The sequence below is a fragment of the Saccopteryx leptura genome, chromosome 2 (assembly GCF_036850995.1).
Source record: "Saccopteryx leptura isolate mSacLep1 chromosome 2, mSacLep1_pri_phased_curated, whole genome shotgun sequence".
Lineage (NCBI taxonomy): Eukaryota > Metazoa > Chordata > Mammalia > Chiroptera > Emballonuridae > Saccopteryx > Saccopteryx leptura.
Window position 1 is genome coordinate 112,787,515 of NC_089504.1, and position 27,479 is coordinate 112,814,993.

At 39.4% G+C, this 27,479-nt stretch overlaps 1 protein-coding gene across 2 annotated transcripts in view; it reads right to left on the reverse strand.

Annotated features, from left to right (window-relative positions):
* The window catches only part of PTPRB (protein tyrosine phosphatase receptor type B), a 118,764-nt gene that overhangs the window by 44,916 nt on the left and 46,369 nt on the right, over nucleotides 1–27,479 (reverse strand). For both annotated transcript variants that reach the window (XM_066368557.1, XM_066368558.1), the window contains 10 exons: nucleotides 26,115–26,375; nucleotides 19,080–19,346; nucleotides 17,637–17,900; nucleotides 13,204–13,467; nucleotides 12,247–12,510; nucleotides 9,864–10,127; nucleotides 7,234–7,503; nucleotides 3,108–3,371; nucleotides 1,346–1,609; nucleotides 373–654 (listed from right to left, as the gene is read on the reverse strand). In XM_066368557.1, the coding sequence (XP_066224654.1) occupies nucleotides 373–654; nucleotides 1,346–1,609; nucleotides 3,108–3,371; nucleotides 7,234–7,503; nucleotides 9,864–10,127; nucleotides 12,247–12,510; nucleotides 13,204–13,467; nucleotides 17,637–17,900; nucleotides 19,080–19,346; nucleotides 26,115–26,375 (2,664 nt within the window). The remainder of the gene's footprint in view (nucleotides 1–372; nucleotides 655–1,345; nucleotides 1,610–3,107; nucleotides 3,372–7,233; nucleotides 7,504–9,863; nucleotides 10,128–12,246; nucleotides 12,511–13,203; nucleotides 13,468–17,636; nucleotides 17,901–19,079; nucleotides 19,347–26,114; nucleotides 26,376–27,479) is intronic.

The following is a 27,479-nucleotide window of genomic DNA, read 5'->3' on the forward strand; positions in this document are numbered from 1 at the left end:
TTCCTCTTTCCTTAGGTTTTGATTTGGATGTTTCTTCTTCCAGGAAGCTCCCTTGCATTGGGTCAGATGTCATGACCATGGGTTTCTATAGTACCGAATACTCCCTTCATCAGTCCCTAAATGCAGTTGTTCTTAATGATAGTACCTCCCACTTGATTGTAAGCTCCATGGAGGCAGGGATCATTTATTCATTGTTCAAATGTTTTTAGTATCGAATAAATAAACAACTCTATACGGACCTCTGCCTGAATTCAATCTAACCCATCCCAAGTAAAAGTGTGGATTTATGCCAAGCCCCACTGGAATTATATGTTGTTACACATACTTCCTCCTTGCTTATATGAGAACCAAGAGTAGCAAAACATGTCGTACTTGTCCTCACAGTTCCAGAAATTGGTCTGCTGTAGGTTCTCCAGGAATCACCGCTGACAGTCTTGACACTGAATTGATAGGACCTCCCTGGACGAAGACCAGACACGATGCGTCCTTCTGATTTCCGGTTGTTGTAGGGGTTGAAGACTGTGATGGGATCTCTGGGTAACCACTGAACCTCAAAGTCATCATAGTCTGTCCAGTCTGGTGGCCCCTTCCAGATGATGGTCAAGGATGTGTTTGCAACATCAGCAAATGACATAAGACTGGGAGGACTTGGGGCTATATGTAGGAAAAAGTGAAAAATCATGTAATCACTTCTGTTCTATAACATACAAATGAGATAGCTGAGCGACCATAGACATACTTTAAATGTATTTTACAGAAAGAGGTAATATAAAATAGGAGCTTGCTTTTATAGTGTGTACTATGTGTAAGGCACTGTCCTCAAGTGTTTTATGTACATTTTCTTTAGTTTTCATAACCAGAGCTTCCTTACCAGGGTGCTGTGAAGCATGAATGTTCCCTGAGTGGCTTTTAAGTGTGCAGAGGTATTGATTCCATCATATTTTGAGATATGAGGGCTTGAGTCCACAGACTATGTTTAATTTCTGATGGCCTTGTCCATTGAACCCAGTATGTCCAAGAAATAAAAAAAAATTTTTAGGAAGAACTGCATATAGCCAAACAATGATGAGGTATGTGATTATTCCCATTTTAAAGATAAGAAAACTGAGGCTTAGAGATACCTGTCTTGTTTCACCTAAGTGGCACAGCTAAGCTAAGGACCTAGATCATTTTAACCAAAGTCTTTTTCTTTATCCACTCTACCACTTGTGCTTGCCCAAGTTCAGAGGGTAGCTCATGACAGATCATTATTGACTCTATTTCTTATTATTAAAACCATTGTTAAAATATGTCTTTAGACACCACTTCCCACCAATACTTGGCCACTGGAAACTGAGCTTCTTACCTGTTCTGCTCTCCCCGGTGGCCTTGTTGCTGAGCTCTCCACTGTGAGTCACTACACATAGGGTATACTTCCTTCCAGGAACAAGACCATGAAAGCGCCACTCCGTTAAGTCCTTTTCTTTCCAGGTTTCCTTCTTAGTGCCATTGGGATTGTACAGAATCAGCTCATAAAGGTCGAAGTCCCCAGGGGCTGGGCTCCAGCTGAACCAGAGACTGTCCGTCATGTCCCGGTTGGATCCCTTGAGGTTACTCACAGAGGCTGGGACTGAAACAAGGAAAACCTTTACTAAAACACACAACCGAAACAAAGGCATTTTGGCCCACAGGTGAAAACATAAGCTATGTTGTGCCTACAGGTGAGTAGTTCCTCCTGTAGAGTCAGATCTTGCCTGTATTTTGTCACTTTGATTTAGGGGAATGTGGTCTAGAGACACGGGACAGATTAAAATAAGACAAAACTCAAAGGCTGGCTTTTACCCATTTGCCATGTGTGCTCTGATGAACATATAGAATGAAATCTTTCGAAATGATTAAAACTGGTCAAATAGCCTATACCTTAGCTCATACAAGGTCCTACAAGTGTTCATGAAAAGTTCCAATCCCATGCAGTCGGCCCATCTCTCTTGTGGCCAACACACCAAAGCATCCGTCTCTGGTATCTCTGCCACCTCTCCAGCATTTTGGTTCTCGGTTCTTTCCTATTCTTTCTTACCAAAATCTTTATTAACAGTCGCTTCTACCTTTGTATAAATTGGCTACACTGGCACCTGTCCCATGGGTATCTGAGCATCTTCATTCTTTGAAGAGTGAAGACTGCTGTCATTCGCTGGAGGAACTTCAAACCTTAGTGGGCCAAGGAGAGGATCTGCGCGGGCACAGGCTGCCGGAGGCGGTAACATCTAGGTGAGTCTATTCATGGTTTAGGCGTTTCTGCTGCTTCTGCTCATTCCCCCTCAGAAGACAAACTGAGGACTTCCACTGGGTGCCTGCAATGTGCTCTTCACACGGCTCCTTCGGGTTTCTAGCGAAATGCCTTCTCTAACGGAGTTTGTCCTGCCAAGTTGCTCTCTGTCGCACAAACTATTTATTTCCTTCATAGAAATTAAGGCATTCCAATATCATCTCCCTTTAAAATATGCTGTTCCCTGCCCCTCTCCCTCCACTAACATAGAGCTCTGTGGGGTCAAGGGCATCATCTATCTTGTTCACTGTCCTACTCCAGCCATGAGCCCAGTGCCTAGGACCCAAGAGCACTCAAACAATTCTGTCAAATGGAAGAAAATTGAATAGAAAAATGAGATAGTGGGCTCCAGTTATAAAAAAGAGCAGGTCCAGTTTCTTCTTTGTAGCCCGGAAAGATGTTTGTCGCTCTCCTTTTCCTGCCAATCTCGGTATTTGTTTCCTCCAGTCCTGCGGTTCTGACTCACAGCAGTCCTTGCTTGTTGGTCCTTCCCTGGACCTGCCCTCCACTCCATTTATTTCTTGTAGAAAATCAGGGCACAGCTTGAACTGAGCCATGATGGGTTACAATCCTCTTACAGATTTTTTATTTTTATTTTTATTAAACCCTATGAGATAAACAAGTGGAGGCAACAGAGCAGAAGCCAGTGCAACAACTACTCTGATGTATAATCAAAGGTCTGGTTTAGGGTCACCTGAAGGTCACACATGTCATATAAAGCTATACCTGGATAGAATGGGAAACTAAGAACAAACTGTGACACTTTCCCTACTATTCACTGTTGCTTGGGTCCCGGTCTTACCTGTTCTACCAAATATGAAAGACTCGTTGAACAGCTCTCCACTGTGAGTTTCAATCACCATTTTGTACATTCGGCCTTGCAGTAAGTTCTGGAAAGAAAAGCTCTGGACTTGCGGGTCGACTTGAACTCTCTCCTGAAGAGTTCGATCTGGGTTGTACAGAAAGATGTTGTACCAGTTGAGCTCTCCCTCTGAGGTGGTCCAGCTGAAGGACAGGTGTCTGGTGGAGTTCTCTGTGATCCTCAGATTGGTGACAGCTGCTGGAACTGGAAATGTCGAGGAGCAAGAACGTGAGATTGAGTCTTGGCACAGCCCAGGAGGACGCCTGGATGGACTCACTCAAACAGCAGCTCAAAACACACGGTCCCCGCCTTTAAAAATATTGGCTTCACGGAGCCCTTAGAGCAAAGGAATCTAATTATTGATACTGAAACTCTTCATTTTAAAAAAACAAAATCACAAAGACCAAGGAAAACCAGCAATGGGAAAGTATCCTCAAAGATATTTTGAGAGTTGTACAATAAATGTTAATCTGGCCTGTGTGACTCAGTGTTTTCTAATTTGAGGAGCTATATCAGAGATCATAAAACTACTGCTGAATGCCATCGGAGAGCTAAGAAATGACCATCGGAGGGGAGGACAGTGGGAGGAGAGAGTGGGTGGGAAAGATGGTGAAAAGCAGACAGAAAGGGGAAATTCGAGTCAGGGAGATGAGAAAGAGAAGCAAGAGGAAAGCTAAAACCATTTTTAAAACTAGTTCACATTAAGATTTTGCAACAGCGGCCTTTATTGCTACCTGTTAGCAAAGTAATCAAATGCCACCAGAAATCGCTGCTTCCTGCTGGCACAGATGCTTCCTGACTCCACAGCGCTCTTCGGGCGCCGGTGCACAGAGCAGGACATCTCAGTCTCTCCTGAGTTCTTTTCCCTCCATGGCAGACACTTTCTCAGGCTCCTTTGCTTTCTTTCTCTCCTTATGCCAGAACCTTAAAAGTTAGTCTTTTCCATGCTTCCAATCTTTGTCCCTTTCATATCTTATAACACTAGCTAAGTAATCAGTCTCATTCACTTTCTGAATCACTGAGGTCTGAATGTTTGTGTTCCCCTAAATTCATATGTTGAAACCTCACCCCCAAAGTGAGGGTATTAGGAGCCATTGAGGGTGATTAGATCATGAGGGTGAAGCCCACATGGACAGGATTAGTGCCCTAAAAAGAGGCCCCAGAGAGCTCTGTCCCTCTTCCACCTTGTAAGGACACAACGAGAAGGCGCTATGAACCAGAAAGCAGGCCCTCGCCAGACACCAAATCTACTGCTGCCTTGATCTCAGACTCCCAGCCTCCAGAACTGTTAGAAATAAATATTGTTTAAGCCACCCAGATTATGACATTTTTGTTATAGCACCCTGAACAGACTAAGATATTGATTTAGCCCTGGCCAGAGAGCTCGGTTGGTTAAAGTGTTGTCCTGAAGCACTGAGGTTGCCAGATCGATCTCCAATTAGGGCACACACAGGAGCAGATTGATGTTCCTGTCTCTCTCTCTCTCCCTCTCTCTCTCTCTCCCTCTCTCTTTCTCCCCTTCCTCTTTCTCTAAAATCAATACAATAGATATATTTTTTAAAAAGATATTGATTTAACTAGAATTTTTGTCCAAATCTTAATCTCTAGCTCACTTTTCTGAGCTTGGGCCCGTATTTTCAATGATCAATAATCACTTCTCAAGTAAAGTTACTCAGACATCTCAAACTCAGTTCCAAACCAAATCCTGTATAATTCTCCTCTAAATTCCCTCTTCCTGTTTCTCTTATCTAAATTAAGGACATACATTCTGCCAGGCACTCCAGCTAGGAACTGGCGCCTTCTTTCCTCCACCTGTACTCCACTCAGCCACCAAGTGCCATCTCATCTAAAGGAGACAGATTTCTTGACTCTATCTACTGTCCTTCACCAGGGCCCCTGCGTTAGTTTAGCTTTTGACCTTTAGGCTTTCTGCAACTGCAACTGTCTCTGGACCCCAATTACCTTCCTGGCAGGTCCCCTCACTGGGCTCTCACTCCCTCTTCTCCAGTGACACTGGCCTTTTTCCTCCAGCAGGCCAGTCACCGTCCTGGGAGTCAGGCCCTTGGCCTTGCTGTGTGCTCTGATTGAGGATATTCTTCCCCAAATGTCTGCATGATCCCTTTTCTCACCTCTTTCCAATTTTCACTCCAAAGTCACATTCTTAATAAAATCTCTGAGGACTGTACTATCTAACATTATAAGCCTCCAATACTTGCCATCCCACATTCCTGCTTTAATTTTCTCTTTGGTCTTTATTACCATCTAGTGTACTATATTTTTTACTTACTTACTTTGTTTATTGCCTTTCTCCCCTACTAGAATGTAAGCTTCATGACCATGAGGGTTTGTTTTATCCACTTCTATCTCTCCAGCATTTAAGATAGTACCTAGCATAGAGTAAGTACTCAATAACGAATGAATTAATGAATAGGTCTCCCCACTCCAGTCTCTTCTCCAGTCCGTCCATCCCCCATTGCCGTCTGGTTTTATCTTTTTTCTTTTTTTTTTTTAAGGTAGACATTTTTATTACAAAGCATTCACTTTCTGGTTAAAAACATTCATTGCTTCCTCACTGCTTGCCGGATGAGAAATGAACTTTTGGGGAAGAAGGCATGGCAGGTGCTGTCTCATCTGGGCCCATCCTGCCTCTCCAGCCTCACTCCCCAGCATGCCACCCACACTTCAGCCACCCACAAAGTCTCGCTGTTTCTTCTCACACCTCTCTGTCTTGGCACAGGATAATGTTTGCACAGAGTGTCTGTCTACCACCTCTCCACGTGGAGAAAGTTTCACCCTTCATGACAGTTCTAAAATGTCACTTTGTGTGTGTGTGAGAGAGAAAGAGAAAGAGACAGACAGGAAGGGAGAGAGATGAGAAGTACCAACTTGTAGTTCCAGCACCTTAGTTGTTCATTGATTGCTTCTCATACATGTCTACACTGGGGGGCTCTAGCTAAGCCAGTGACCCCTTGTTCAAACCAGCAGCGTTGGGCCTGAGCCAGTGACCTTGGGTTTCAAGCCAGCAACCTTTGGGCTCAAGCCACTGACATGGGGTCATGTCTATGAACCCACACTTAAACCTTGGGGTTTTAAACCTGGGTCCTCAGCTTTCCAGGTCAATGCTCTATCCACTGCGCCATCACCTGGTCAGGTTGAAATGTCGACCCAATTTCCATACTCGCCTTGTGTCAATCATTCCTCTCTTACATAAAACTTTTATCTCAATGTATTTTTATTTTTCCAAGTGTCTGTCTCACCTACAAGTCTGTCAGCTCGTCTAGGAAAAGAAACATGCCTAATTCATCTTCATGTCCTTATCACCATCAACTCCTTTTAAAACCTAGGAACTTAATAAGTAATCAACAAGACCTGTGTGGTCTGAATAATGGCCCCCAAAGATGTCCCTGTCTTAATCCCCAGAATCTATAAAGTTGTTAACTTATGTGGCAAAAGGGACTTTGTAGATGTGATTAATTAAGGATCTTGAGGTGGGGAACTTATCCTGGATTGTCTGGGTGGTGACCGATATAATCACAAGAGTGAAAAGATGAAAAAGGGAGGCAAGAAGGTAAAAAAGGTAATATTGGGACAGACACAGAGGTTGGAGGATTACCATTGCTGGAAGGCAGCCATGAGCCAAGGAACATGGGTGGCCCCTAGGAGCAGATAGGGCAAGAAATAGATTTTTCTCCTTAAAAATCTCTAGAGGAAACACAATCCTGCTAACACCTTGAGCTGAGCCCCATAAGACCCATTTTCACATGCTGACCTCCAGAACTCTAAAATAATAAACTGATGTTGTTTTGAAGCTGCTAAGTTTGTGGTCATTTATCATGACAGCCATAGGGAAGTAATAGATGGTTTTGATAAAAAATCTAAATTGGAGTATGGTGGGCTGAAGGCTGTGTCCACGGCCAACTGATGGGGAAGTGGTGAGTCTTGGAGAATGTTCCTACTGTGCCAGGAAAGATATGCACTCTCCCTATTTTGCTTCATTGCTCTGAGGCTACTGTCCTCAGGGAAAGCAGACAAGGAGAAATACAAAACAATAGGCTGTGTGACTCACCTGTTCGGCCTTCAGTTTGGGCTTCCTTGCTAAAGAGGCCTCCACTGACAGTTAGGATCTGGATCTTGTATTTCTTTCCTGGGGTTAGGTCTTCAAATTTGTGCTGTTTAGTGGTAGCTGGCTCTGATATGTTATTCAGAAGGATCCCATCTTCATTTAGAAGTAGGATATCATATCTTTCTGCCACGCCAAGGGCTCTTTGCCAACTTACTATTAAGGAATGACTGCTGTATACATTGTCTGCAACTGTTCCCTGGACAGATGCTGGGACTGCAGAGAAAGAAAGGAAGCAGGTTTTGTCATTTAGGGTAAAGTAACCAGTTGAGAAAAACTCTCTCAAAGCAACAGCAGATAGAAGACAATGCCTCATTACTGCATTGACACTTTCTGTGTGCCCCTGGGAGAAAATATTTCTTATCTTGAATTATCTGTAGAATTGCTTTGATTCTCCATTTTTTTCTCTGAATTTAGATAGAATTTTGAAGTCAAATGAGTTGAAAAATTCGCAGAAGTGACACTAAATATGCAAAGTGATGTCTACGTATTCTTCTAGAGAGTGGAGGAATGCTGAACAAATTTACATTCAATGACTATAGTTTGGAATATATAGGTACTTATTTGGACTCTGATTCCCAAGATTTACTCAAGTCAAAGCTTCAAGACTTGACCTAAGCAGTAGTATAAAATCGTGTTTGTACTACGGCTCTTGATGTAAAAGAAAAAATAGTATTATTTGTTAATAATATTTTCTGTTCTAGGCTCATATTTTTTTCATTCTGCATAATCTTCTTAGGAGACCTCATTCACTCCTATGGTTTGGTTTGAATTGTTACCTATACGGCAGCGGTTCTCAACCTGCGGGTCGCGACCCCGGCGGGGGTCGAACGACCAAAACACAGGGGTCGCCTAAAGCCATAAAGCCATCGGAAAATACATATTTTATTTAAAAATGTACTGTATAATAAATATGTATTTTCCAATGGCTTTAGGCGACCCCTGTGTTTTGGTCGTTCGACCCCCGCCGGGGTCACGACCCACAGGTTGAGAACCGCTGCTATACGGTGATGACTCCCAGATTAGAACTTGCAGTTCAGATCTCTCTTCTAGTTTTCACAAATAACAGCTCTCTCTGGATGTTCCACAGATGTCCAACTCTTAAGCTGCCCAAATTGGACTCCTCATCTCCCTCCCATAACTTCCTTATTGCCCTTTGTTTCTCTCATGGTCCAAGTCAGAAGCTTGGGTTGTCACTCTTACCCTTTTACATATAATTAGTCATGAGTCTTATAATTTCTGTCTCTTAAATCTTATTTCTCTTGGCTCTCTCCATGTCCCTCCTCTACTACAACTATGCTAAGACAATATCATCTCATTCACATGTTACTGCAAGTCTGTTGACCGGTCCCCTTGATTCCTTACCTGTCAGTCTCAAACTGCACATTGTATCTGGCATATTCTCATAGTATGCCTTCAATGGTTCTCCATACTTCTAAATACCTTAACAGGGCACACAGACCCTTCATGACTCAATCCTGTCTACTTACATGGCCACACGGCTCACATTCTTTATTCTAGCATACTAAGTAGTGTGTGGGTCCCCAGCATACCCAGTTTTCATCCTGAGGCCTTTGTTTTCTTTGCTTTTTCTACTGGAACCTAGTCAACATATGCTTCATCAGGATAACTTCTTAAGGGTCTGTTTAAATATTACTTCCACCTGGAAGCCTTCCCTGATTCTTTGTTTGTTCCTATAGCATGCCATAATCATTTTTTTTAATTTTAGCACTTACCATGTTGTACCATAATTATCTTTTTATTTCTCTGTCTCCTTGCTAGGTTATAAGTTTTTTGAGGTCAGCAGCATTGTCCTGTTACTGAATTCCTTTTTTCTAACAGTAACTGACATATGGCTGGAAATATATTTATATATATGAAATGGAGATAGAGTAGGACCCAGACCCCACAACTAAATAAATGGTAATGAGAAAAGAAGACATTTAATGAGTATTGTATCACAGTAGAGAGAGAATAAGTTTTGGAACCAGCCAGATCTAGATTTGAATTATGGCTCTAGTTCTTATTACATGTATCCTAGATAATATTACATAAACCTTCTGACTCTTACTTTCCGCATCTGTAGGATAGAGATAAGATCCTCTACCATGTTGTGTGACTAGAGATAATTTTATGCTTGGCATGTAGCAGGTGCTAATATATATTTTTTGTTTTGAAAGTAATATATTAATAATGATAGTAATATAAATAAATAGATACATTATTTATTCATTTATTACTTGTCCTTTAGCTATCATAGATGCAGTAGATGGCATAGGTATATATTTTTTTCTTAAACAAGAATTTTGAGAAAGGGGTGAAATTTTGAAGCCTGCTTGTTAAAATTTTAAATACTTTAGCAAGTTTAAAATTTATTCAAATGATTTGGTTACTAATTACCTATCATTTGTTTTGAAAATCTTTATTAAGACAGAAAAATGAAAAGAAAAAATGTGAGAAAGGCTTTTGAAACCAGACTGAATTGTACAAATTTAAATGGTTTGAATGTGAATAGCTAATCTAATTCATTGTCCATTGTGGAGAACAGCCTGGCCCTTCCTGAGGTGGACGCTCACCTGTCCGCCCAAGCGCATTGATCTGGTTGCTTAGGGACCCGCTAACCGAGGCAATCATGATGTGGTACTGCTCCCCAGCCTCCAGTCTGTGGAAAGTGTGCTCAGAGATGTGCTTGGGGACAGTCTGAGAGTCAACTTTTTGATTCTTCCTGAATGCTGACACCGTGTAGGAATCGACATCTCCCCCACCAGGAGTCCAGTTCACCGTCAGACTATCTGTTGCCCCATTGGGAGTAACATGAACATTTTTGACAGCACTGGGCACTAAAAGAGAAAATAAATTTAGACGTCATCACTTAGAGAATGAACTGTGGAAATTTCAAGCAAAGTTTTCGTGCTTCTTATGTTTTGGCATCTATTGACAGCATATACATAGAAAACACTGGTATTGATTTACCATCTTTATCATACTCTTCTGCCTGAACTGAAATAGGTTCAGTTCAGGGGGAAGTTTGTAGGGACATCACTGCCGATGAATAGGAGTGAACAATGCTTGTAATAGAGCGAGGGACATGTTAGATTGCCTTGGTCCAAGTCTTGGTTTTCTCACTGACTGCAGTGGGACTCCAAGCAAATTACTTATGCTCTGTAAGTTTGTTTCCTCATCAGAAAAATGGTAATGCTAATTAATAATAGTACTAACCAGTCCACAGAGTTGTGAGGATTGAACAAAATGTACATGTAAAGTGCTTTGCTGTGGATCTGGTTCATGGTAAACTGTTAATAAGCACTATTATAGCAACACTACTAATAGAGTTCCAAAGAAGTGATACCCACCCAGCCTACAGGGATATTTATACTTAATCTGTATTCCTTGTAAGCACCAGCTAGTCCAGGGGTTGGGAACCTTTTTGGCTGAGAGAGCCATGAACACCACATATTTTAAAATGTAATTCCGTGAGAGCCATACAACGACTCGTGTATGTTACGCATTATCCAATAAAAATTTGGTTTTGTCTGGGAGGACAGCTGTGATTGGCTCCAGCCACCCGCAACCATGAACATGAGTGGTAGGAAATGAATGGATTGTAATACATGAGAATGTTTTATATTTTTGTTATTTTTTTTATTAAAGATTTGTCTACGAGCCAGATGCAGCCATCAAAGGAGCCACATCTGGCTCGCGAACCATAGGTTCCGACCCCTGAGCTAGTCACATCAATTCAATAGCATTTCTCAGTACACCTTTTTTTCTTCCCATATATCATACTTTCACTTTTGCTCAGCTAGCTTGAACAACGTCATTGTCACCATCAGGATAACCTTCTCCCCTTCCTGCCATCTTCATTTTATAGCTCCAAGGCCTCAACCAAGACACCTGGCTACCCAACCTGCTAAATATGGTTGACCCTTGAACAAGGCAGAGGCCTGTGCAGTTGAAAGTATGCATATATCTTTTGACTCCCCCAAAACTTAACTGCTAGTAGCCTACTATTGATCACAAGAATTACCAACAACATAAACAGTTGATTAACTCATTTTGTGTGTTACATATATCATACACTGTATTGTTACAATTAAGCTAGAGGAAAGAATGTTATTAAGAAAATCATATAGAAAGGATAATACATTTATAGTACTGTATGGTATTTATAGATATGTTTATCTCATCTGTTTACTAGATGAATTGTCTGTTTATTAGTACCTGCATCAATATTTTTAAATTTTTTTAAAGACTTTATTTATTCAATTTTCAGAGAGGAGAGAGAGAGAGAGAGAGAGAGAGAGAGAGAGAGAGAGAAAGGGGAGGAGCAGGAAGCATCAACTCCCATATGTGCTTTGACCAGGCAAGCCCAGGGTATCGAACAGGCAACCTCAGCATCCCAGGTCGATGCTTTATCCCACTGCGCCACCACAGGTCAGGCTAAAATTTTTTATTTTATTGACTTTAGAGAGAGAAGCGAGAGAGGGAGAAAAAGGCAGGGGTGAAGGAGTAGGAAGCAGCAACTTGTAGTTGCTTCTCGTATGTGCCTTGACCAGGCAAGCCCAGGGTTTCAACCTGGCAAGCTTAGTGTTCCAGGTCAACACTTTATCCACCGTGCCACCACAGGTCAGGATACATCAATATTCTTATATGACACAAAATACTGTATATGTTATATGGACTACTAACAACAGACAAAAAAATGAGAAAAAAATTCATATTTACTTATAGATGTAATGATTCATGCATTAATAATAAAAAAGCAGAAATACAATTATTTCATGATAGTATAGTATGATTGCTTCATGGTAGTAAGAAAAATTACCAAATATTTTTCCAATATATTTACTGAAAAAAATCTGCATATAAGTGGATCCACACAGTTCAAACCTGTGTTGTTCAAGGGCCAACTCTGCACCGCTATCACTAGTCAGGTTCAAGATCCATATTTCCAATTACCCGTGAAGCCCTCAATGAAGGCTGACTGCTGTACATCTCCACTGATGGTCAACACCAGAATTTTATACTGGCGCCCTGGTATTAGGGAGGTGAATCGATACTCGGTTGCGGTATTTGGAAGGTGAAAAGAAGGAAATACTTTCATGTCATTGAAGAACAGTTGAATCTCATACTGGTCAACATCCCCATCAGCTCGTGACCAAGTCACCTGAAGGTCTTCAGTGCTCCTATTCCGCAATGTTAGATCCTTAACAGGCTCTGGGACTAGGGAGGAATATTAGAAGACACTTCAAGAGAGTGGCTGATTAGCATTTACCTACACAATAATTTATGAATCACATTTGTGGAACTGGAAAACATCTCCCTGACCCAGATTAACCACTTATATTACTTCATACATAATTAAACAAGAAAAATTAAAAGCAATTGTTAAAATTATAATTTTTGTAATGGAAAACGATTTGACTTTGGGTGACGGCCACACAACACAATCAACAGTTCAAATGCTATAGAGATACTCCTCTAAAACCTATGTACTCTCACTGATCAATGTCACCCCATTAAATTTAATTTCTAAAAAAAAAATTGCAATTTTTTTTCCCTGACATAAATCTATGCTAAATGTTGGTAGAATCTAATTATAAAATGAGTGATGATCTCAATAATAAGATAAAACAAAAAGTCCAGAACTTTAAATGCCACAGTGCGGAAGGACGGGGAAGAAAAATGGGATATGTGGCCTTCTTGCTTGCCCACCAGGCTTGCTTTTGTCTTCCAATAAATATTCAGTAATTCTAGGCCATGGCGTGGCTGAATGATGTTAGCTAGCTCTGAGTGAGGCTTACTGGGAATGTAATTTACTGATAACTAAGGAGAGAAAATTCAAGGCTCAGATACATTATTTACTTGATGACCTTCAAGTCCCAACCGACCACGTTTTGCAATCTTTCTACTTACTTGTTCTCCCATTCCCTTGTTCGCTGGCTTCATACTGTCCACTCTTTGTACTAACGGTGACACTGTACAACCGTCCAGGGACCAGCTTAACAAATATACACTCATTTTCAGACTTAGGAATGCTTTTTGTTTGAATGAAGTTGTTTTTGTTCTTAATGGTGACTTCATAGTGATCAAAATCTCCAGTGGCATGCACCCAGGATACCTTTAAATAGTCACTTCTGGCTGAGTTGCTAATACTGACTCCCTGCACCTTGTCAGGCACTGAAAAAGAGAACAAGAACAGCTAAAGATTTATTGATTCTTAGTGAGCAACTGACCACAGATGACAACCTGGGACAATGAGAGAAAGTGAGCTGATTTTTATTGTGTATTTAAAAGAAAAATCTTAAACTTTTAGCTCACAAATTTCTGGAGGGGAAAGATTGTTATACTACCTAGAGTTATTAAATGGGTTTTTAAACAAAACCTGATGAATTAATTCTAATCCTGTTGTTAGTCTACACAAAATGTCATGTCTAAAATGGGCCATTAAACATGATAACTGATAATTGATATGAATGATGGTGATGATATTAATAATTCCAGGATACCTTGGTGATTAATGACATGATAAAAAATCACCACGAAAAGTATAAACAATCCAAAAAAATAGTCGAAAAAGAGTAAACACATATGGTTAATTAATATACAAAGAGACATCCAACATCAGTGGTGAGCAAGGAAATGCAAGTTAGGCCCATGGCCAAATATCATTTTATATATATTTGATTGACAAAATTTAAAAAACTGGTAAGACAAAGTGTGAAAGAGAATGCCCATTGACAGGAGATTAGATGAATGAATTGGTAGGTACAGTCATAATTAATTTCTTCTTAACTTAAAACACAAAAATATAAATTTCTTGCTCTTAACATTAAAACACATAACATGGATGAATCCAATCATTTTACTATTAAGTGAAAAAAATCTAAGTCCTAAAAGATTATATACTACATAAAAGATATTTTTATAATGTTAAAACAACTAAAAATTTAAAAAACTCATAATTTTAAGAGAACAAATAATGAGGTATGTAAGGTGAAAAGCAAGAAAGAGAGATGAAAATTGTAGTCAAGTAGATGGTTTTCCTGGGGTGGAGCAGGGAGATGGGAACCATATATTTGACATAGATTATTGTCAAGTTTTTAGTTTTTATTTCAGATAGTTGTTTCTCAGTTACATATTAAATTATTAAGAAATACTGTCCAGGCCCTGGCCAGTTGGCTCAGTGGTAGAGCGTCGGCCTGGCGTATAGAAGTCCTGGGTTCAATTCCTGGCCGGGGCACACGGGAGAGGTGCCCATCTGCTTCTCCACCCCTCCCCCTTTCCTTCCTCTCTGTCTCTCTCTTCCCCTCCCGCAGCCGAGGCTCCATTGGAGCAAAGATGGCCCGGGCGCTGGGGATGGCTCCTTGGCCTCTGCCCCAGGCGCTAGAGTGACTCTGGTCGCAACAGAGTGACACCCCGGAGGGGAGGAACATTGCCCCCTGGTGGGCAGAGCATCGCCCTTGGTGGGCGTACCGGGTGGATCCTGGTCGGGTGCATGCGGGAGTCTGTCTGACTGTCTCTCCCCGTTTCCGGCTTCAGAAAAATACAAAAAAAAAAAAAAAAGAAAAAGAAAAAAAGAAATATTGTCCAATTAAGTTAAATGCTGAAAAAATAAATAAAAGTAGCAGCTGATGCATGGTTTCCTGAACCAAGAATTATGATTAATCCAGTTTTGTGCACCTGAGGCTCTCCCATAAATTTATAAACAAATAAATAATTCCTTGTATGTGTGGGGTTTTTCCCCTCAATTGCTCAATCAATCAATCAATACTTGTTAATAGGATTTAAAATAAGGCAAGTCTGTATCTAGAGGATATTCTAATTTTTTACTTGGGTCTGTATTTCAACTCAACAGTAGGCCACAGGCCCATTACTATGTGACTGTAGATGGATATTATAAATATATGAGAAGGAGCACTGGAAAGAGGGTATACTGTGATCCAGGGTATTGAACTTATACCCAACACTAGCATGTCTTCCAGTTCTGTGTGGCCTCTGTGTTTGGTAAATCAGGGGTTTCTGCTCTGGCCACATGCCAAACCTACATCCGAGTCTTCTCTTCCCCCAAAGCATGAAATAACCCAGAAATGTCAATATTTTGGCATGCAAGCCACATTTTTCATGATGTTTCTCATGCCTACAAGTTGCACTGCTATCCTTCGTTGGCTTATGTGCACTGGTTAGTTTTTGAATTGGAATGAATCTCACCACAGATACGGAGCAAGGATAGGTATGCTTTCTTCAAGATATTTACCTGGAACCAATGATAGTGTTGCTAGAATTTATTCATCACAGAGTTAAGGAAAAGAAATTCTGAAGCGACATTGTATGCATAGGCTAAGAAAGGTCAAAGATACTAGCAATTTACTGAAGGCAAAGCAACTATTATAGAAAGAAACATCAGGCTGAATATCGTGCTAAATCAATAAGGAACTCTCCAGGTGGAACTGGAGGAAATTTGTGAGATGATGTTATGTAGAATTAGAAATACTGATTATTTTCACCCGAAATGAGAATAAGAATATTAGAAATGAAAAAGGACATTGAGACAGCCCAAATGAACAAGAAAATAACTCAGACACGACTCTCCAATTAAACTGATTTGTCAGGAGTAATGGTTTGCCTTGATTAGTCATGCACCAAATCCAAGTTCATGCTGGTGAAGAGTCAAGAGGGTGTTTTGAAAAAAGGATCACTTTTCTTGTGTTTAAAAATAATCTTAGCAAAAGGCCTTACAATGTGAAGTCATTCTTGTAGGAAACATTCATGAGTTGACATCCAGGGGAAATAAGGGGTTAGTAGTTGGTTGATGTATTCTTTAATTTTTGGTAATTTTTAGGCTCCAAGTTGATCAACATAAGATACTGACATCAGGCTGCTTTGTAAATGGAAATTTGCTTTTCAGATTTACATCATTATTCTTATCAGCCTAATTAGACTTGAAATCTTTTGAGGGAAGGGAATAGCTCTACATCCCTGACTCGTGCTTTCAGGGATAGCAAGAGGCCATGGAGATAGTGCTGGGGCGGGTTGAACTTGACTACTGGTCAGCCATGTGACCACAGAGAAACCAGTTTCTCTCTGGGATTTTATCTCAAATAGAGATGGAATTAGATTATTCTATAAACACTTTCAATGCTAGCATGATCTAGCAATGTAAATTAGTGGTTCTTGAATCTTTTTGAAGTCACTGAAACTATGAAAATCTGATAAAAACTTATCATCACCCCCAAATACACAAACCTTCCCTATCCCCACAACTTCAGGGATAATTTCAGGAATTACTACATTCCTAAAGTCTACCCATGGAGCACCAGGTGAAGACCCCTGATCTAAACGATCTCTGATTCATCAAACATTTACTGAGGGCTTAATAGGTTCAGACCCTGGGCAAGGTGATAGGATGTTGTCAATAGTCATAGATCCTCCTGAAAAAACTGACATTTTAAAATGTAAACCTCAACCCATACATTGCTCAGCAGAAAAGCTACGACAAAATATTAATGTTAACCTTAGTAGAAATATCAGCTATAAACCCCATGAAGCAGAACTATATTGGGGAACAATGGTGTGGCGACTGTCTGGGGAATGGTAGGTGGAGGACAGAAGATGGACAGAAGATGTGTTGTTGTCGAGTTGTGCCTCTGAAACTTGTATAATTTTGTTAACCAGTGTCACCCCAATAAATTGAATTTTAAAAATACACTGAGGAAATGTTAGTCATCTAAGTTTAGTACTTTCTAACACAGCAGAGACCTGGTATTTGTTGCCTTTGCAAAGATTTTGCTCCTGGTCCCAGAACTATAAAGGTTCACATCTTCACCTTGTGTGTAAAAGAATGAACAGTGGTCTTAACCAAGAGACATTTCAGGATGAAGGACTTAGTAAGCTCTGGAGTCATTTAGAGCTGGGTTTAAACCTAAGATTTGAAATGCACTGCCTATTCAACAGGTTAAACAGTGGGCAAGTTACTTAACCTTGAGCCTTGGTTTCCTGATTTCTAAAATGGGATAATAACAGCTGCCTCAATGAAGAGTTTTTGAGGGTTAAAGTAGTTAACACATATAAAATCAAGGTCTAGCAACTAAAAAGTACTCCCTAAACAGAAATATTTGTTACTATGTTTGAATATAATATGAATTCTAGTCATGAAAGTGGTGTTCATCTTATGTGACGGCAACATGTGTTCACAGAAGGGGTTTCTTGGGTTAAAATATGAAGACTCCATAACAATTGTGTGATCCCAATGGCCTTTAATTCTAGTGTTACAGAAATACTGCAGTTCTCAGATATCTGAGCCACAGTCAGCTGGCTCTTAGACAGCCTGGACCTCCTTACAGACTTACCTGTCCTATCTTGGCTGAAGGAATGATTTTCGTACTTGCCACTCCTTGTAGTGATGGTCACGTCGTAGAGGCGGCCTGGGATGAGGGAGCTGAAGGAGCATTCGCTGACAGACTTGGCAATAACCAGGGACTGGACCACCTTGCTATCGTGAGAAAGTGTCACTACATAGTTATCCACATCTCCAGGGGCTGGCAGCCAGGATATGCTGAGATAGTCATTACGACCAGAATTGTTTACTGTGACTCCACTCACATTAGAAGGCACTGTGATTTTAAAAGGGGAAGAATAGTTTCATAAGAAAAGCACAATCAAAAGTTTGGTCAGCAAAAACAGTGTGGATTCAGGAGATCTAATCTGATTACCTAAGAGGTCAAGGAAATGTTCTGGAAGCTGAGTGCTCTTATATTAGAAGGCTAACCAAAATAAAAACACAAGTGGGCCCCTGGGATGCCTCAGAAATACAAGGGTGCCCTGACTGCATTTTTTGGTCTAACTGTTCATCAAGTATTTTAAGTGGAGGCATTTTTATGTAAAAATGTGTCAGAAAGTTTCCCATGTAGGACAGAGAGCAAACATCCTAACAATCCAAATGAATGGGTTTGAACCAAACTCATCAATAAAGACATTTGAGGAAAAACAGGGAAGGATGCAATAGCTTTTCTAAAAAACTTGGACTTGGCAATAGCTTTGATCTTCCTGTGATGAAGTTACTTATTCTTGGGAGTCTAATGAACACAGCTAGAGACGGTGTGTTTTCTCTTTGCAAAGTATTTCCTGCCCTCTAGTGGCATAAAATAAGGCTAAAGGCCTATCTTGAAAGAAACAAGTCTGACGATTGGACCAACTGTGGACAGAAAGAGCTACTACAGCATGACTGGCCTTTCTGATGTCAACCATAATCACTGGCTTATTTTAATTGGGGTTTAGTGCCACAGACATTCACTGAGAGTCTATGACTTGCGAATACAAAATGGAAAAGATGTGGATGCTTTTAAGGAGTTCTCTGGCTAGAAATAGTTTGCATGCAAATTAATCACTATAGTATTGCACAGCAAAGAGTACTACCAGCCGTGACTGTCAGAATACAATCCTGTAGTATGTACAAACTGCACTACTATTTTCATCATTAGTTGATTAACTTCAGCTAAATATTTTTATATAATTGTTAATATCAGTACATCATGTACAATGGATGAGATTTGGCATCAAATGACTATCACATCATAAAGATTTTTCTAAGAGTTCTGTCACACTTACTGTAGATTTTATAAAATTCAAAATTCATTGTTTCCTACCTTCATCCTACCCAATTTCTATTCCTGGGAGAGTAACACATACCTTCTGGATGATATTGAAACTTGGTTTTTAGAAAGATTAGAGATTAACCTGTTCATACAATGTTTTAAAAGTGGGACTCTGGAGATTCCATGTGCTATTGTTACCTGTTCTTCCTTCCACCACCACCTGTCGGGAAGAGATCCCTCCGCTCACTGTTGTCACCACCACGGAGTAGAGACTGCCTGGTTTGAGGGACTGGAAGCTTTTTGTGCTGGTCTCGCTGGAGACACTTTCATTTTTGATGACCACATTTTCATGGATGAGTAAGACTTGGTAGAACTCTATGTCTCCCACTGCCTGGGTCCAGTTAGTAAACAGGCTGCTGGTCATCCCTTGGTTGGCCACATGCAAGCCAGTTACTTGGGCAGGAACTAAAACACAGTAGACAGACAGAAGAAAAAACAGATGACACTTAGTCACCCTAAAGAAGTGTGATAAAATTAAGTAAGAAATGGAGACAGTCTTGAAGATGCTAAATATATATATATTTATATTGCTATAAACTCTCAACTCTATTTCCTGTGACATATGGCAAACTACAAACTACTCCCCTACAGAGACTCTACTTAGTATAAAAAAGCTGCCTGTATGAAAATCAAAATTATTTTGGATCCAAGTATGAGACAATGAATGCCTAATAAATAGTTTTGATTGAAAATTTTAGTAACAAAAGGCTGCTATTTTGGAAGACTACTTATGTGTGTGTGTGTGTGTGTGTGTGTGTGTGTGTGTGTGTGTGTGTGTGTGTGACAGAGACAGAGAGAGACAGAGAGAGGGACAGATAGGGACAGACAGACAGGAAGAGAGAGAGATGAGAAGCATCGATTCTTCCTTGCAGCACCTTAGTTGTTCATTGATTGCCTTCTCATATGTTCCTTGACTGGGTGGCTACAGCAAATTGAGTAACCCCTTACTCAAGCCAGTGACCTTGGATTCAAGCTGGTGAGTCTTGCTCAAACCAGATGAGCTCGCGCTCAAGCTGGTGACCTTGGAGTTTTGAACCTGGGCTCTCTGCATCCCGGTCCTACTTTCTATCCACTGTGCCACTGCCTGGGTGAGCTGAAGATTACTTATTTAATGTGACTTAATCTGTCCTTACCCCATGAGAATTCAAAGCCACATCATCCACCTGAGCTGATGGTTGTTATGGCTGGTACTGGAAAATCCCTTTGACCTGAAAACTGGTTAATTCTTTACTGGCTCAGTTTCAAGAGGACTTTATTATTATACATGAAAATCTTAAAATAATAGTATTTATATTATCATGTAATAATAATGATAATCATGACAACTACTGAGTGTCTGCTGTGTGCTAGCTATGAGCTCTATGCTTTATAGAGGTCATATTATTTGATACTCATTCAAAACTCTATAAAGTTCATATTATTAGTCCCTTTACTAAATAGAAAACCAAAGGTTATAAAATATAAGTAACTTAGCCTATATTATCATGTTAACAAATAGTTAATCTGCAGTTCAAAGGTTGATCTGCCTAACCAGGCGTCCCCAAACTATGGCCCACGGGCCGCATGCGGCCCTCTGAGGCCATTTATCTGGCCCCCGCTGCACTTCCGGAAGGGGCACCTCTTTCACTGGTGGTCAGTGAGAGGAACACTGTGTGTGGCAGCCCTCCAACGGTCTGAGGGACAGTGAACTGGCCCCCTGTGTAAAAAGTTTGGGGACCCCTGGGCCCTAACCCATGAATCTGAGAGCACTTTTCCTAATTAGTAACTACTGTGATATCTAATCTATTCATTAAAAGATCTTTTATACAACTTTGTTGGCACTTGATCAATATACATCTTCTCTCTTTTTCCTGAATTGTGATAATCAAAGGGATTAAATTTAGCACTCGTCTTCTCAGAATTTGTTGACTTTTGGATTCAAATACAAACATATTCATTAAAAAATATTATTTTGGAGGAAGGTTATCAAAAGAGACAAATTTTCCATTATAAGATTAATAGGTACTAGGGGAGTAATGTACAACATAATGACTATAACTAACATTATATATATTATAGGAAATTTGTTGAGAGTACATCCTATGAGTTCTTCTCACAAGGAAAACATATTTTTCTTTCTTTTTTTAAAATTGTATATATATAAGAAGATGAATGTTTGCTGAACCTATCGTGGAAATCACTTCATAATATATGTAAATCAATCCACACTATATGAATTAAACTTGCAGTGATGTATGTCAATTATTTGTCAATAAACTTGGAAAAATATTACTATACATGATCAGAAGAATCAATTTTAATTCTAAATTTTGTGTGTAAAGCAAAGGAATTCATATGCTAAAACAATTTAAGAAAGAATAAGGTTGGAAGACTAACATTACCTAACGTCAAGACTCACTAGAGACAGTAATGAAGAAAGTGTGACACTGGCAAAAGGATAGACTCGAATGAATAGAACAGAATTGAGAGTACAGAAATAGCCCAACGCATATCTAGTCAATTGATTTATTACAGAGACTCAAGGGCAAATAAGTAGAGAAAGTAGTATCTTCAACAAATAGGACTGGAATTATTAGATGCCTCTGCGCAAAGAATTAAACCTTGACTCATACCTTCACATGCATGTAAAGTTTAACTCAAAAGAAATTACACACCAAATTAAAAACATAAAGCTATGAAACTTCTTGGAGAAAATCTTTGTGAGCTATGTGAAGCAAAAATTTCTTAGATATGACACTAAAATCATGATCCATGAAAAAAAAACTGATAAACTGGACATAAAAGTAAAAAAGGTATGTCCTGCAAAATACACTGATGAATTATTAAAAAGACAAACCAAACCACAGACTAGAACAGAACACTGCAACACATGTTTCTGACCAAAACTCAATGATAAGACACAAACATGGGCAAAATATTTGAAAATATCTTCTTCACCAAGAAGACAACTGGATGGTAAATAAATATATGAAAAGATTCTCAAAACCATTAGTCATTAGGGAAAGGCAAATTAAAAACCCACAAGAGCTTGACCAGGTGGTGGCGCAGTGGATAGAGTGTCAGACTGGGATTCGGAGGACCCAGGTTCGAGACCCCAGGGTCACCAGCTTGAGCGTGGGCTCATCTGGTTTGAGCAAGGCTCACCAGCTTGAGCCCAAAGTCGCTGGCCCGAGCGAGGGGTCACTCTGTCTGCTGTAGCCCCCTGGTCAAGGCACATATGAGAAATCAATCAATGAACAACTAAGGAGCCACAACAAAGAATTGATGCTTCTCATCTCTTTCCCTTCCTGTCTGTCTGTTTCTATCTGTCCCTCTCTCTGACTCTCTCTGTCTCTGCCAAAAAAACCCCAAAACAAAAACAAAACAAAACAAAAAAACCACACAAGATACAACTATACACATATTAGAATGGCTAAAACAAACAAATGAACATAAAAACAACAAAAAACAAACTGACAATACCAAGTACTGCTGAGAATGGGGAGCCACTAAAAATCTCATACTTTGTTGGTGGGTATATAAAATTTTACAACATTGGAAACCAGTTTGGTAGTTTTTTACAAAGTTAAACATACACTTACCATATGACCCAACACTATAAGTGGTGGGAATAATAAAAATGATCTTAAGTGTAAAACTATGTCTTGGACTTCCATTTCTGGCAAGATATTGGGCAACACCAATGAAAATCTACCCCCCCCCCCACCACCACCAGTAACACAACTACATGTGTTGGATAAAACAAAAATGTGAATGAATAAATGAGTTGTCAAGAATGTAAGAAATTCACAGAGACCCAAAAGTAAGTGACAGAGAAGTAATTGAATCATTGAAGCAGACTTTCATTCTGAAAACATCTTTGAATATATAATTAAAGGTCGGATTTTGTAGCTCTGCAGGTTCTATGAAATTAGATATAAAGTGTAGAACTTGCCCAGGCTAAAGGACCTCAAAAGTAACCTTGCATAAGATTGGAATTCTGAAACATTACATTTTAAGTGTAAGTGAAATAAATATTTTCTTTTTACTCTCCATATCACCCCAACCTCCTTGACACTGGGTGGAGAAGAAAAAATTTCCACCAAGAATTCATAACCTCAAGAGAGCTTCAGTGAATTTGCAACTCAAATTCATAAAACCTGGGTGATCAAAAACCTCAAGGTGACAATTTAAATTAAAATAGATTGGGGTTGACAGTGGTCCTGTGCACCTGAAAGAATCAAATGAAAAGAAATTTCTTTTTGAATCCAGTCTCAAATAAGACATTAACCCTTTGAGTAGTATGAAAGTTCATGTATGTACTTGTGCCTCCTGACCATCCAGAGTAACTGGATCTAATTTCATCTTTTGAAAAAAAACCCTCACTCCTGGGGGTCAGCAAGCATGAAAAAAATTTACTACTCAAAGGTTTAAAGAATTCCCACAAAATAAAATCCCAAGATATATGAATTTATAGGAAAAAAAGAAATCATGGACATTTAAGAAAGTAAAGCACAATGAGCAAAAGGCAACCAACTCAGACAGCAGAATTATACTCCTGAAGATTTCAAATATTATAATTATATAAAATGTAAAATAAAAAGTGTTAATATGCTGATAGTAATAAAGAATGAGACTGAAAATACGGCTAAAGAAAATAAAAAAGAATGTTTAAAAGTGAAAAACATACCATCTCACTAGTGGTGGTGCAGTGGATAGAGTGTCAGTCTGGGATGTTGTGGTCCCAGGTTCAAAACCCTGAGATTGCTTGCTTGAGAGTGGGCTCATCCAGCTTGAGCTCGGGCTCATTGGCTTGGGCATGGGATCATAAGCATGACCCCATGGACACTGGCTTGAGCCAAAGATCTCTGGCTTAAAGCCCAAGGTCGCTGGGTTGAGCCCAAGCTCATTGGCTTGAGCAAGGTGTCACTGGCTCAGTGGAGCCTCTCAGTCAAGGCACATATGAAAAAGCAATCAATAAACAATTAGTCTCTCCTTTCCTGTCTCTGTCTCTCTCTCTTTCTTGTGCATGTGTGTGTGTGTGTGTGCGCACACACACACACACACACACACACAAAAGAAGTGAAAAACATACCAATTAAAATTTAAAACTCAATAGGTAGACTTAAAAATAGTTTAAACAGAACTAAGGAAAGAATTAATGAACTGAAACAAAAAACTGAGGAAAACTATAGCCAGAGAGAAAATATCTGAAAATACTATATATGTATAATATTCTAGTATACCAAGAGGAGGACAGAGAGGGAATGGAGAAGAGGCAAAAGGCAATATTAGAAAGTTACTATATGAGAATTCCTAGTATTGATGAAAGATACTAATATGCAAATACAGAAATGCCAATAATATCAAGAAGGATAAACAAATGAAGTCTCTACTTAGATCATTACTGTGAAACAGTAGAACACCAAAGGCAAAGAGTAGATCTTGAAAGCAATCACAGCAAACAGACTACTCAGAGAAGTAAAAATTAGACTAACAGCTGACTTTTCAACATAAACAATAAATACTAGAAAGACTTGACTACTATCTTCAATGTGCTGAGAAAAAAATAACTTTCCATAAAATGGTAACACAGGAAAAATATCTTTCAAGATTAAGATATATAAAAACATACCCAGAAAAACAAAAGTGTAGAGAGTTTGTCCCTAAAAATCTCAGTAAGTAAATTTGAAGTATATTCTCCAGGATAAAAAAATGTAATACAACTGAAATACAGGAAGAAAAGATGAGAAAAAAAATTGGTAAATTGGTGATCAATTCACAGATACATTGACTATATAAAACAATAATTATATTTTTGTGGGGTTAAAAAAGGAGAAATTAATACAGAACAATAATAATAAAAATGGGGGTCCTCAGGTTACAACAGTCTTGACAAAGGATGTTTCAAGTTTATGATACTCATTCCCATAAAAACTTAAAAAGCTGAGGTGTGAGTGTTTCAGCTGTTATGGATGCCTTGCAATGTTATAGACAGATTTTGGAAGAGAAGAAATCATCAACCTTCCAGACTAGCCTGGTACAATTCTGTAAGAAGGTAGAGAGACCTGCCACAGATCCTGTATCCTCTACATCAGCTGCTTCTCGGGATGAAACACCTGTAGTACAGGTAGAATCATCTCCAGCGTCTCCTGCATGTTCCTTAGGCAACCCTGATTCACCTGACCCAGTATCTGCAGCACCTTCTGCAGGTTCTCCTGCCTCTCCAGCTTCGTCCTCCCAATAGGTCACTCTCTCCCACCTTGCAATGCCCCTTCCAGTGTCCAAGCCAACCACAAGAATAAAGGTAAGAATTTTTTATATTCATCTTTTGTCATTTTTTCTGTTTCAACAGTACAGTGTATAGTATAGTATATTTATGTCCTTTTCCTTTTACTGTGGCTTAGTTGTGTTTTCATGTTCTAGATTATGATTTTACAACTGTATTAGGATAGGTAAGTGAATAGGCTAGGGTGTATTTCAACTTACACCAAAATTCAGGTTATGCCACTGTCATAGGAATGGAACTATGTCATAATCCAAGGACCCGCTGTAAATTAGAAAGGGGAATCTTTGATGATGACCTTGCTTCCTACGTCAGAAAATGAGAAAGTTATCAAAAGATAACTGCCCGCCACAACCATCCATCTATTTTCTGTATCTGCACCCATACACTCTCCTTCTAGTTGACTCTAAATTTAAACTGCTCATGCTCCTTTTCAAAACCAATTCTTTGACTTGTGGTCTGGATCCCAATACCTCTTGCCTACTCATAGAATAATGGCAATAATTCTTCCCTTCCTCTGTATAGCATCTCCATTCCTGTCTCTTCTAAAACATTCCCATCCGCATAAAACGTGTTGTTAGTTATTCTATCATTAAAAAAATCCTCCTTCCAAACATACTTTCTCTCTCAAATGCTGCCCTATTTCTCTGCTCTGCTTTGCAGCAAAACTCCTTGGAAAAGTTCTCTTGTTTTAATTTTATCAAAATCAACTCAAAGTAAAATGAAACAAAACACGGAACTATTAAAGATAAGCCTGAAATTAGTAAAAATAGAAAACAAACAACAGAAAGGATCCATAAATCAATGCCCGGTACATAATAGGAACTTGGTGAACATTTATAAGTTGAGTGTTAAACAATTCATCAGACAGGAGAGTTTTAAAGCCTAAAGTTTATAAAGAATATTACCTGTTCTTCCTTTCGTTGAAGATGAGTTTTTTAAGTCTCCACTAATACTGGACACAGTAGCTACGTATTTTCGTCCAGGCACCAGGTCAGTAAAAGTAAATTCTTTGGCATCTTTGGGGAGTGATTTATGGATGAGCAAGAGGTCTCTGTCCGCCAGTGAAATGATGTATTTCTCCCATTCTGAGACAGGGGTCTGCCACATGACGCCCAGGGAGGTTTCATTGGCATGTTTGACACGAAGCTGGATGACAGCCAGGGGGACTGAGGAAGAAGCAATGGAGACGTGGATCACTGATGGACTCAGAAACACTCGAGTATTCTTCTTTAGCAAGCTGTTCCCTCCCATCCACAGCCATGTTCCAATTCAGCGTTTCCTTTCCAAATGCTTATGAACATTAATTTAAAAAAATCTAATCATGAAATCTTTGTTAAAAAAACATAACCAGAAATAAGGATTTAAAACACTAGTATTGGAAAATACTTTACTGGATCTTCTAGTTTTGACCACATAATACTTTCTGAGAGTACTTATCGCTTCAAATAAATTCTATGATATAAACTATTTTATTTGATCTTGTCATCCACAAAACTACAGAGAAAGATCTGTGTTTGAGTTCTTTGAGGGGCCTTAGAAATATTTGTTGCCTCCCATAGCTTGGAAAGACAAAATAACTTTTACTTCATTTGATGGCAGGAACACTGATGTATAAATGATGGGGGGGGGTAACAATAGTATAGCTGGCAACTAATAATAGTACCTGATTAAACTAATAACTAATAATAGTATCTGATTAAAGACTTCCATTATCCAAAGAATTAAAATTTTTCCATTTCTTTAAAAGCTTTCATTATTAGAACTTCTAGGAGACATTGTTAAGAATAAAGTGTTGACCCCATAAAAAGAGAGGGAAACAATTATAAAAACATCAAGTGTGTAAAATTATATCATGAATTTTGCATCAAAGAAATTTTCTGTCATCTCCAGTGACAACAATGCTTTCTTCTAGAATACCACCTTGAAGGACCTGCCTGAGCCTCTACTTGAAGAAATATTCCTATTTCTCTTTTCAGAAATATGTACATGGTGGTTTGCTTAATTTGTTTCTTTTTTTTTCATCACAGATTTGCTTGTAAGCAGATAATGTACCACAAACATTCCTCTCTATTAATGAACACCTTGCAATGTCGGGGTCCATGTTTTCAAGCTTTTTAGGGAGTTTGTGTGAGGTCTGTAGAAGCTTCTGCTAAACCCTTCACTGTGAATTTTCTTGGGGGTTCATTTCCTTCTCCTGCAGTTTCCTTTTTTCTTGCCTCTTCTTCGTCTATGTGTTCCTGTTCCAGTTCCAATGACTCCTCATTAGTCAG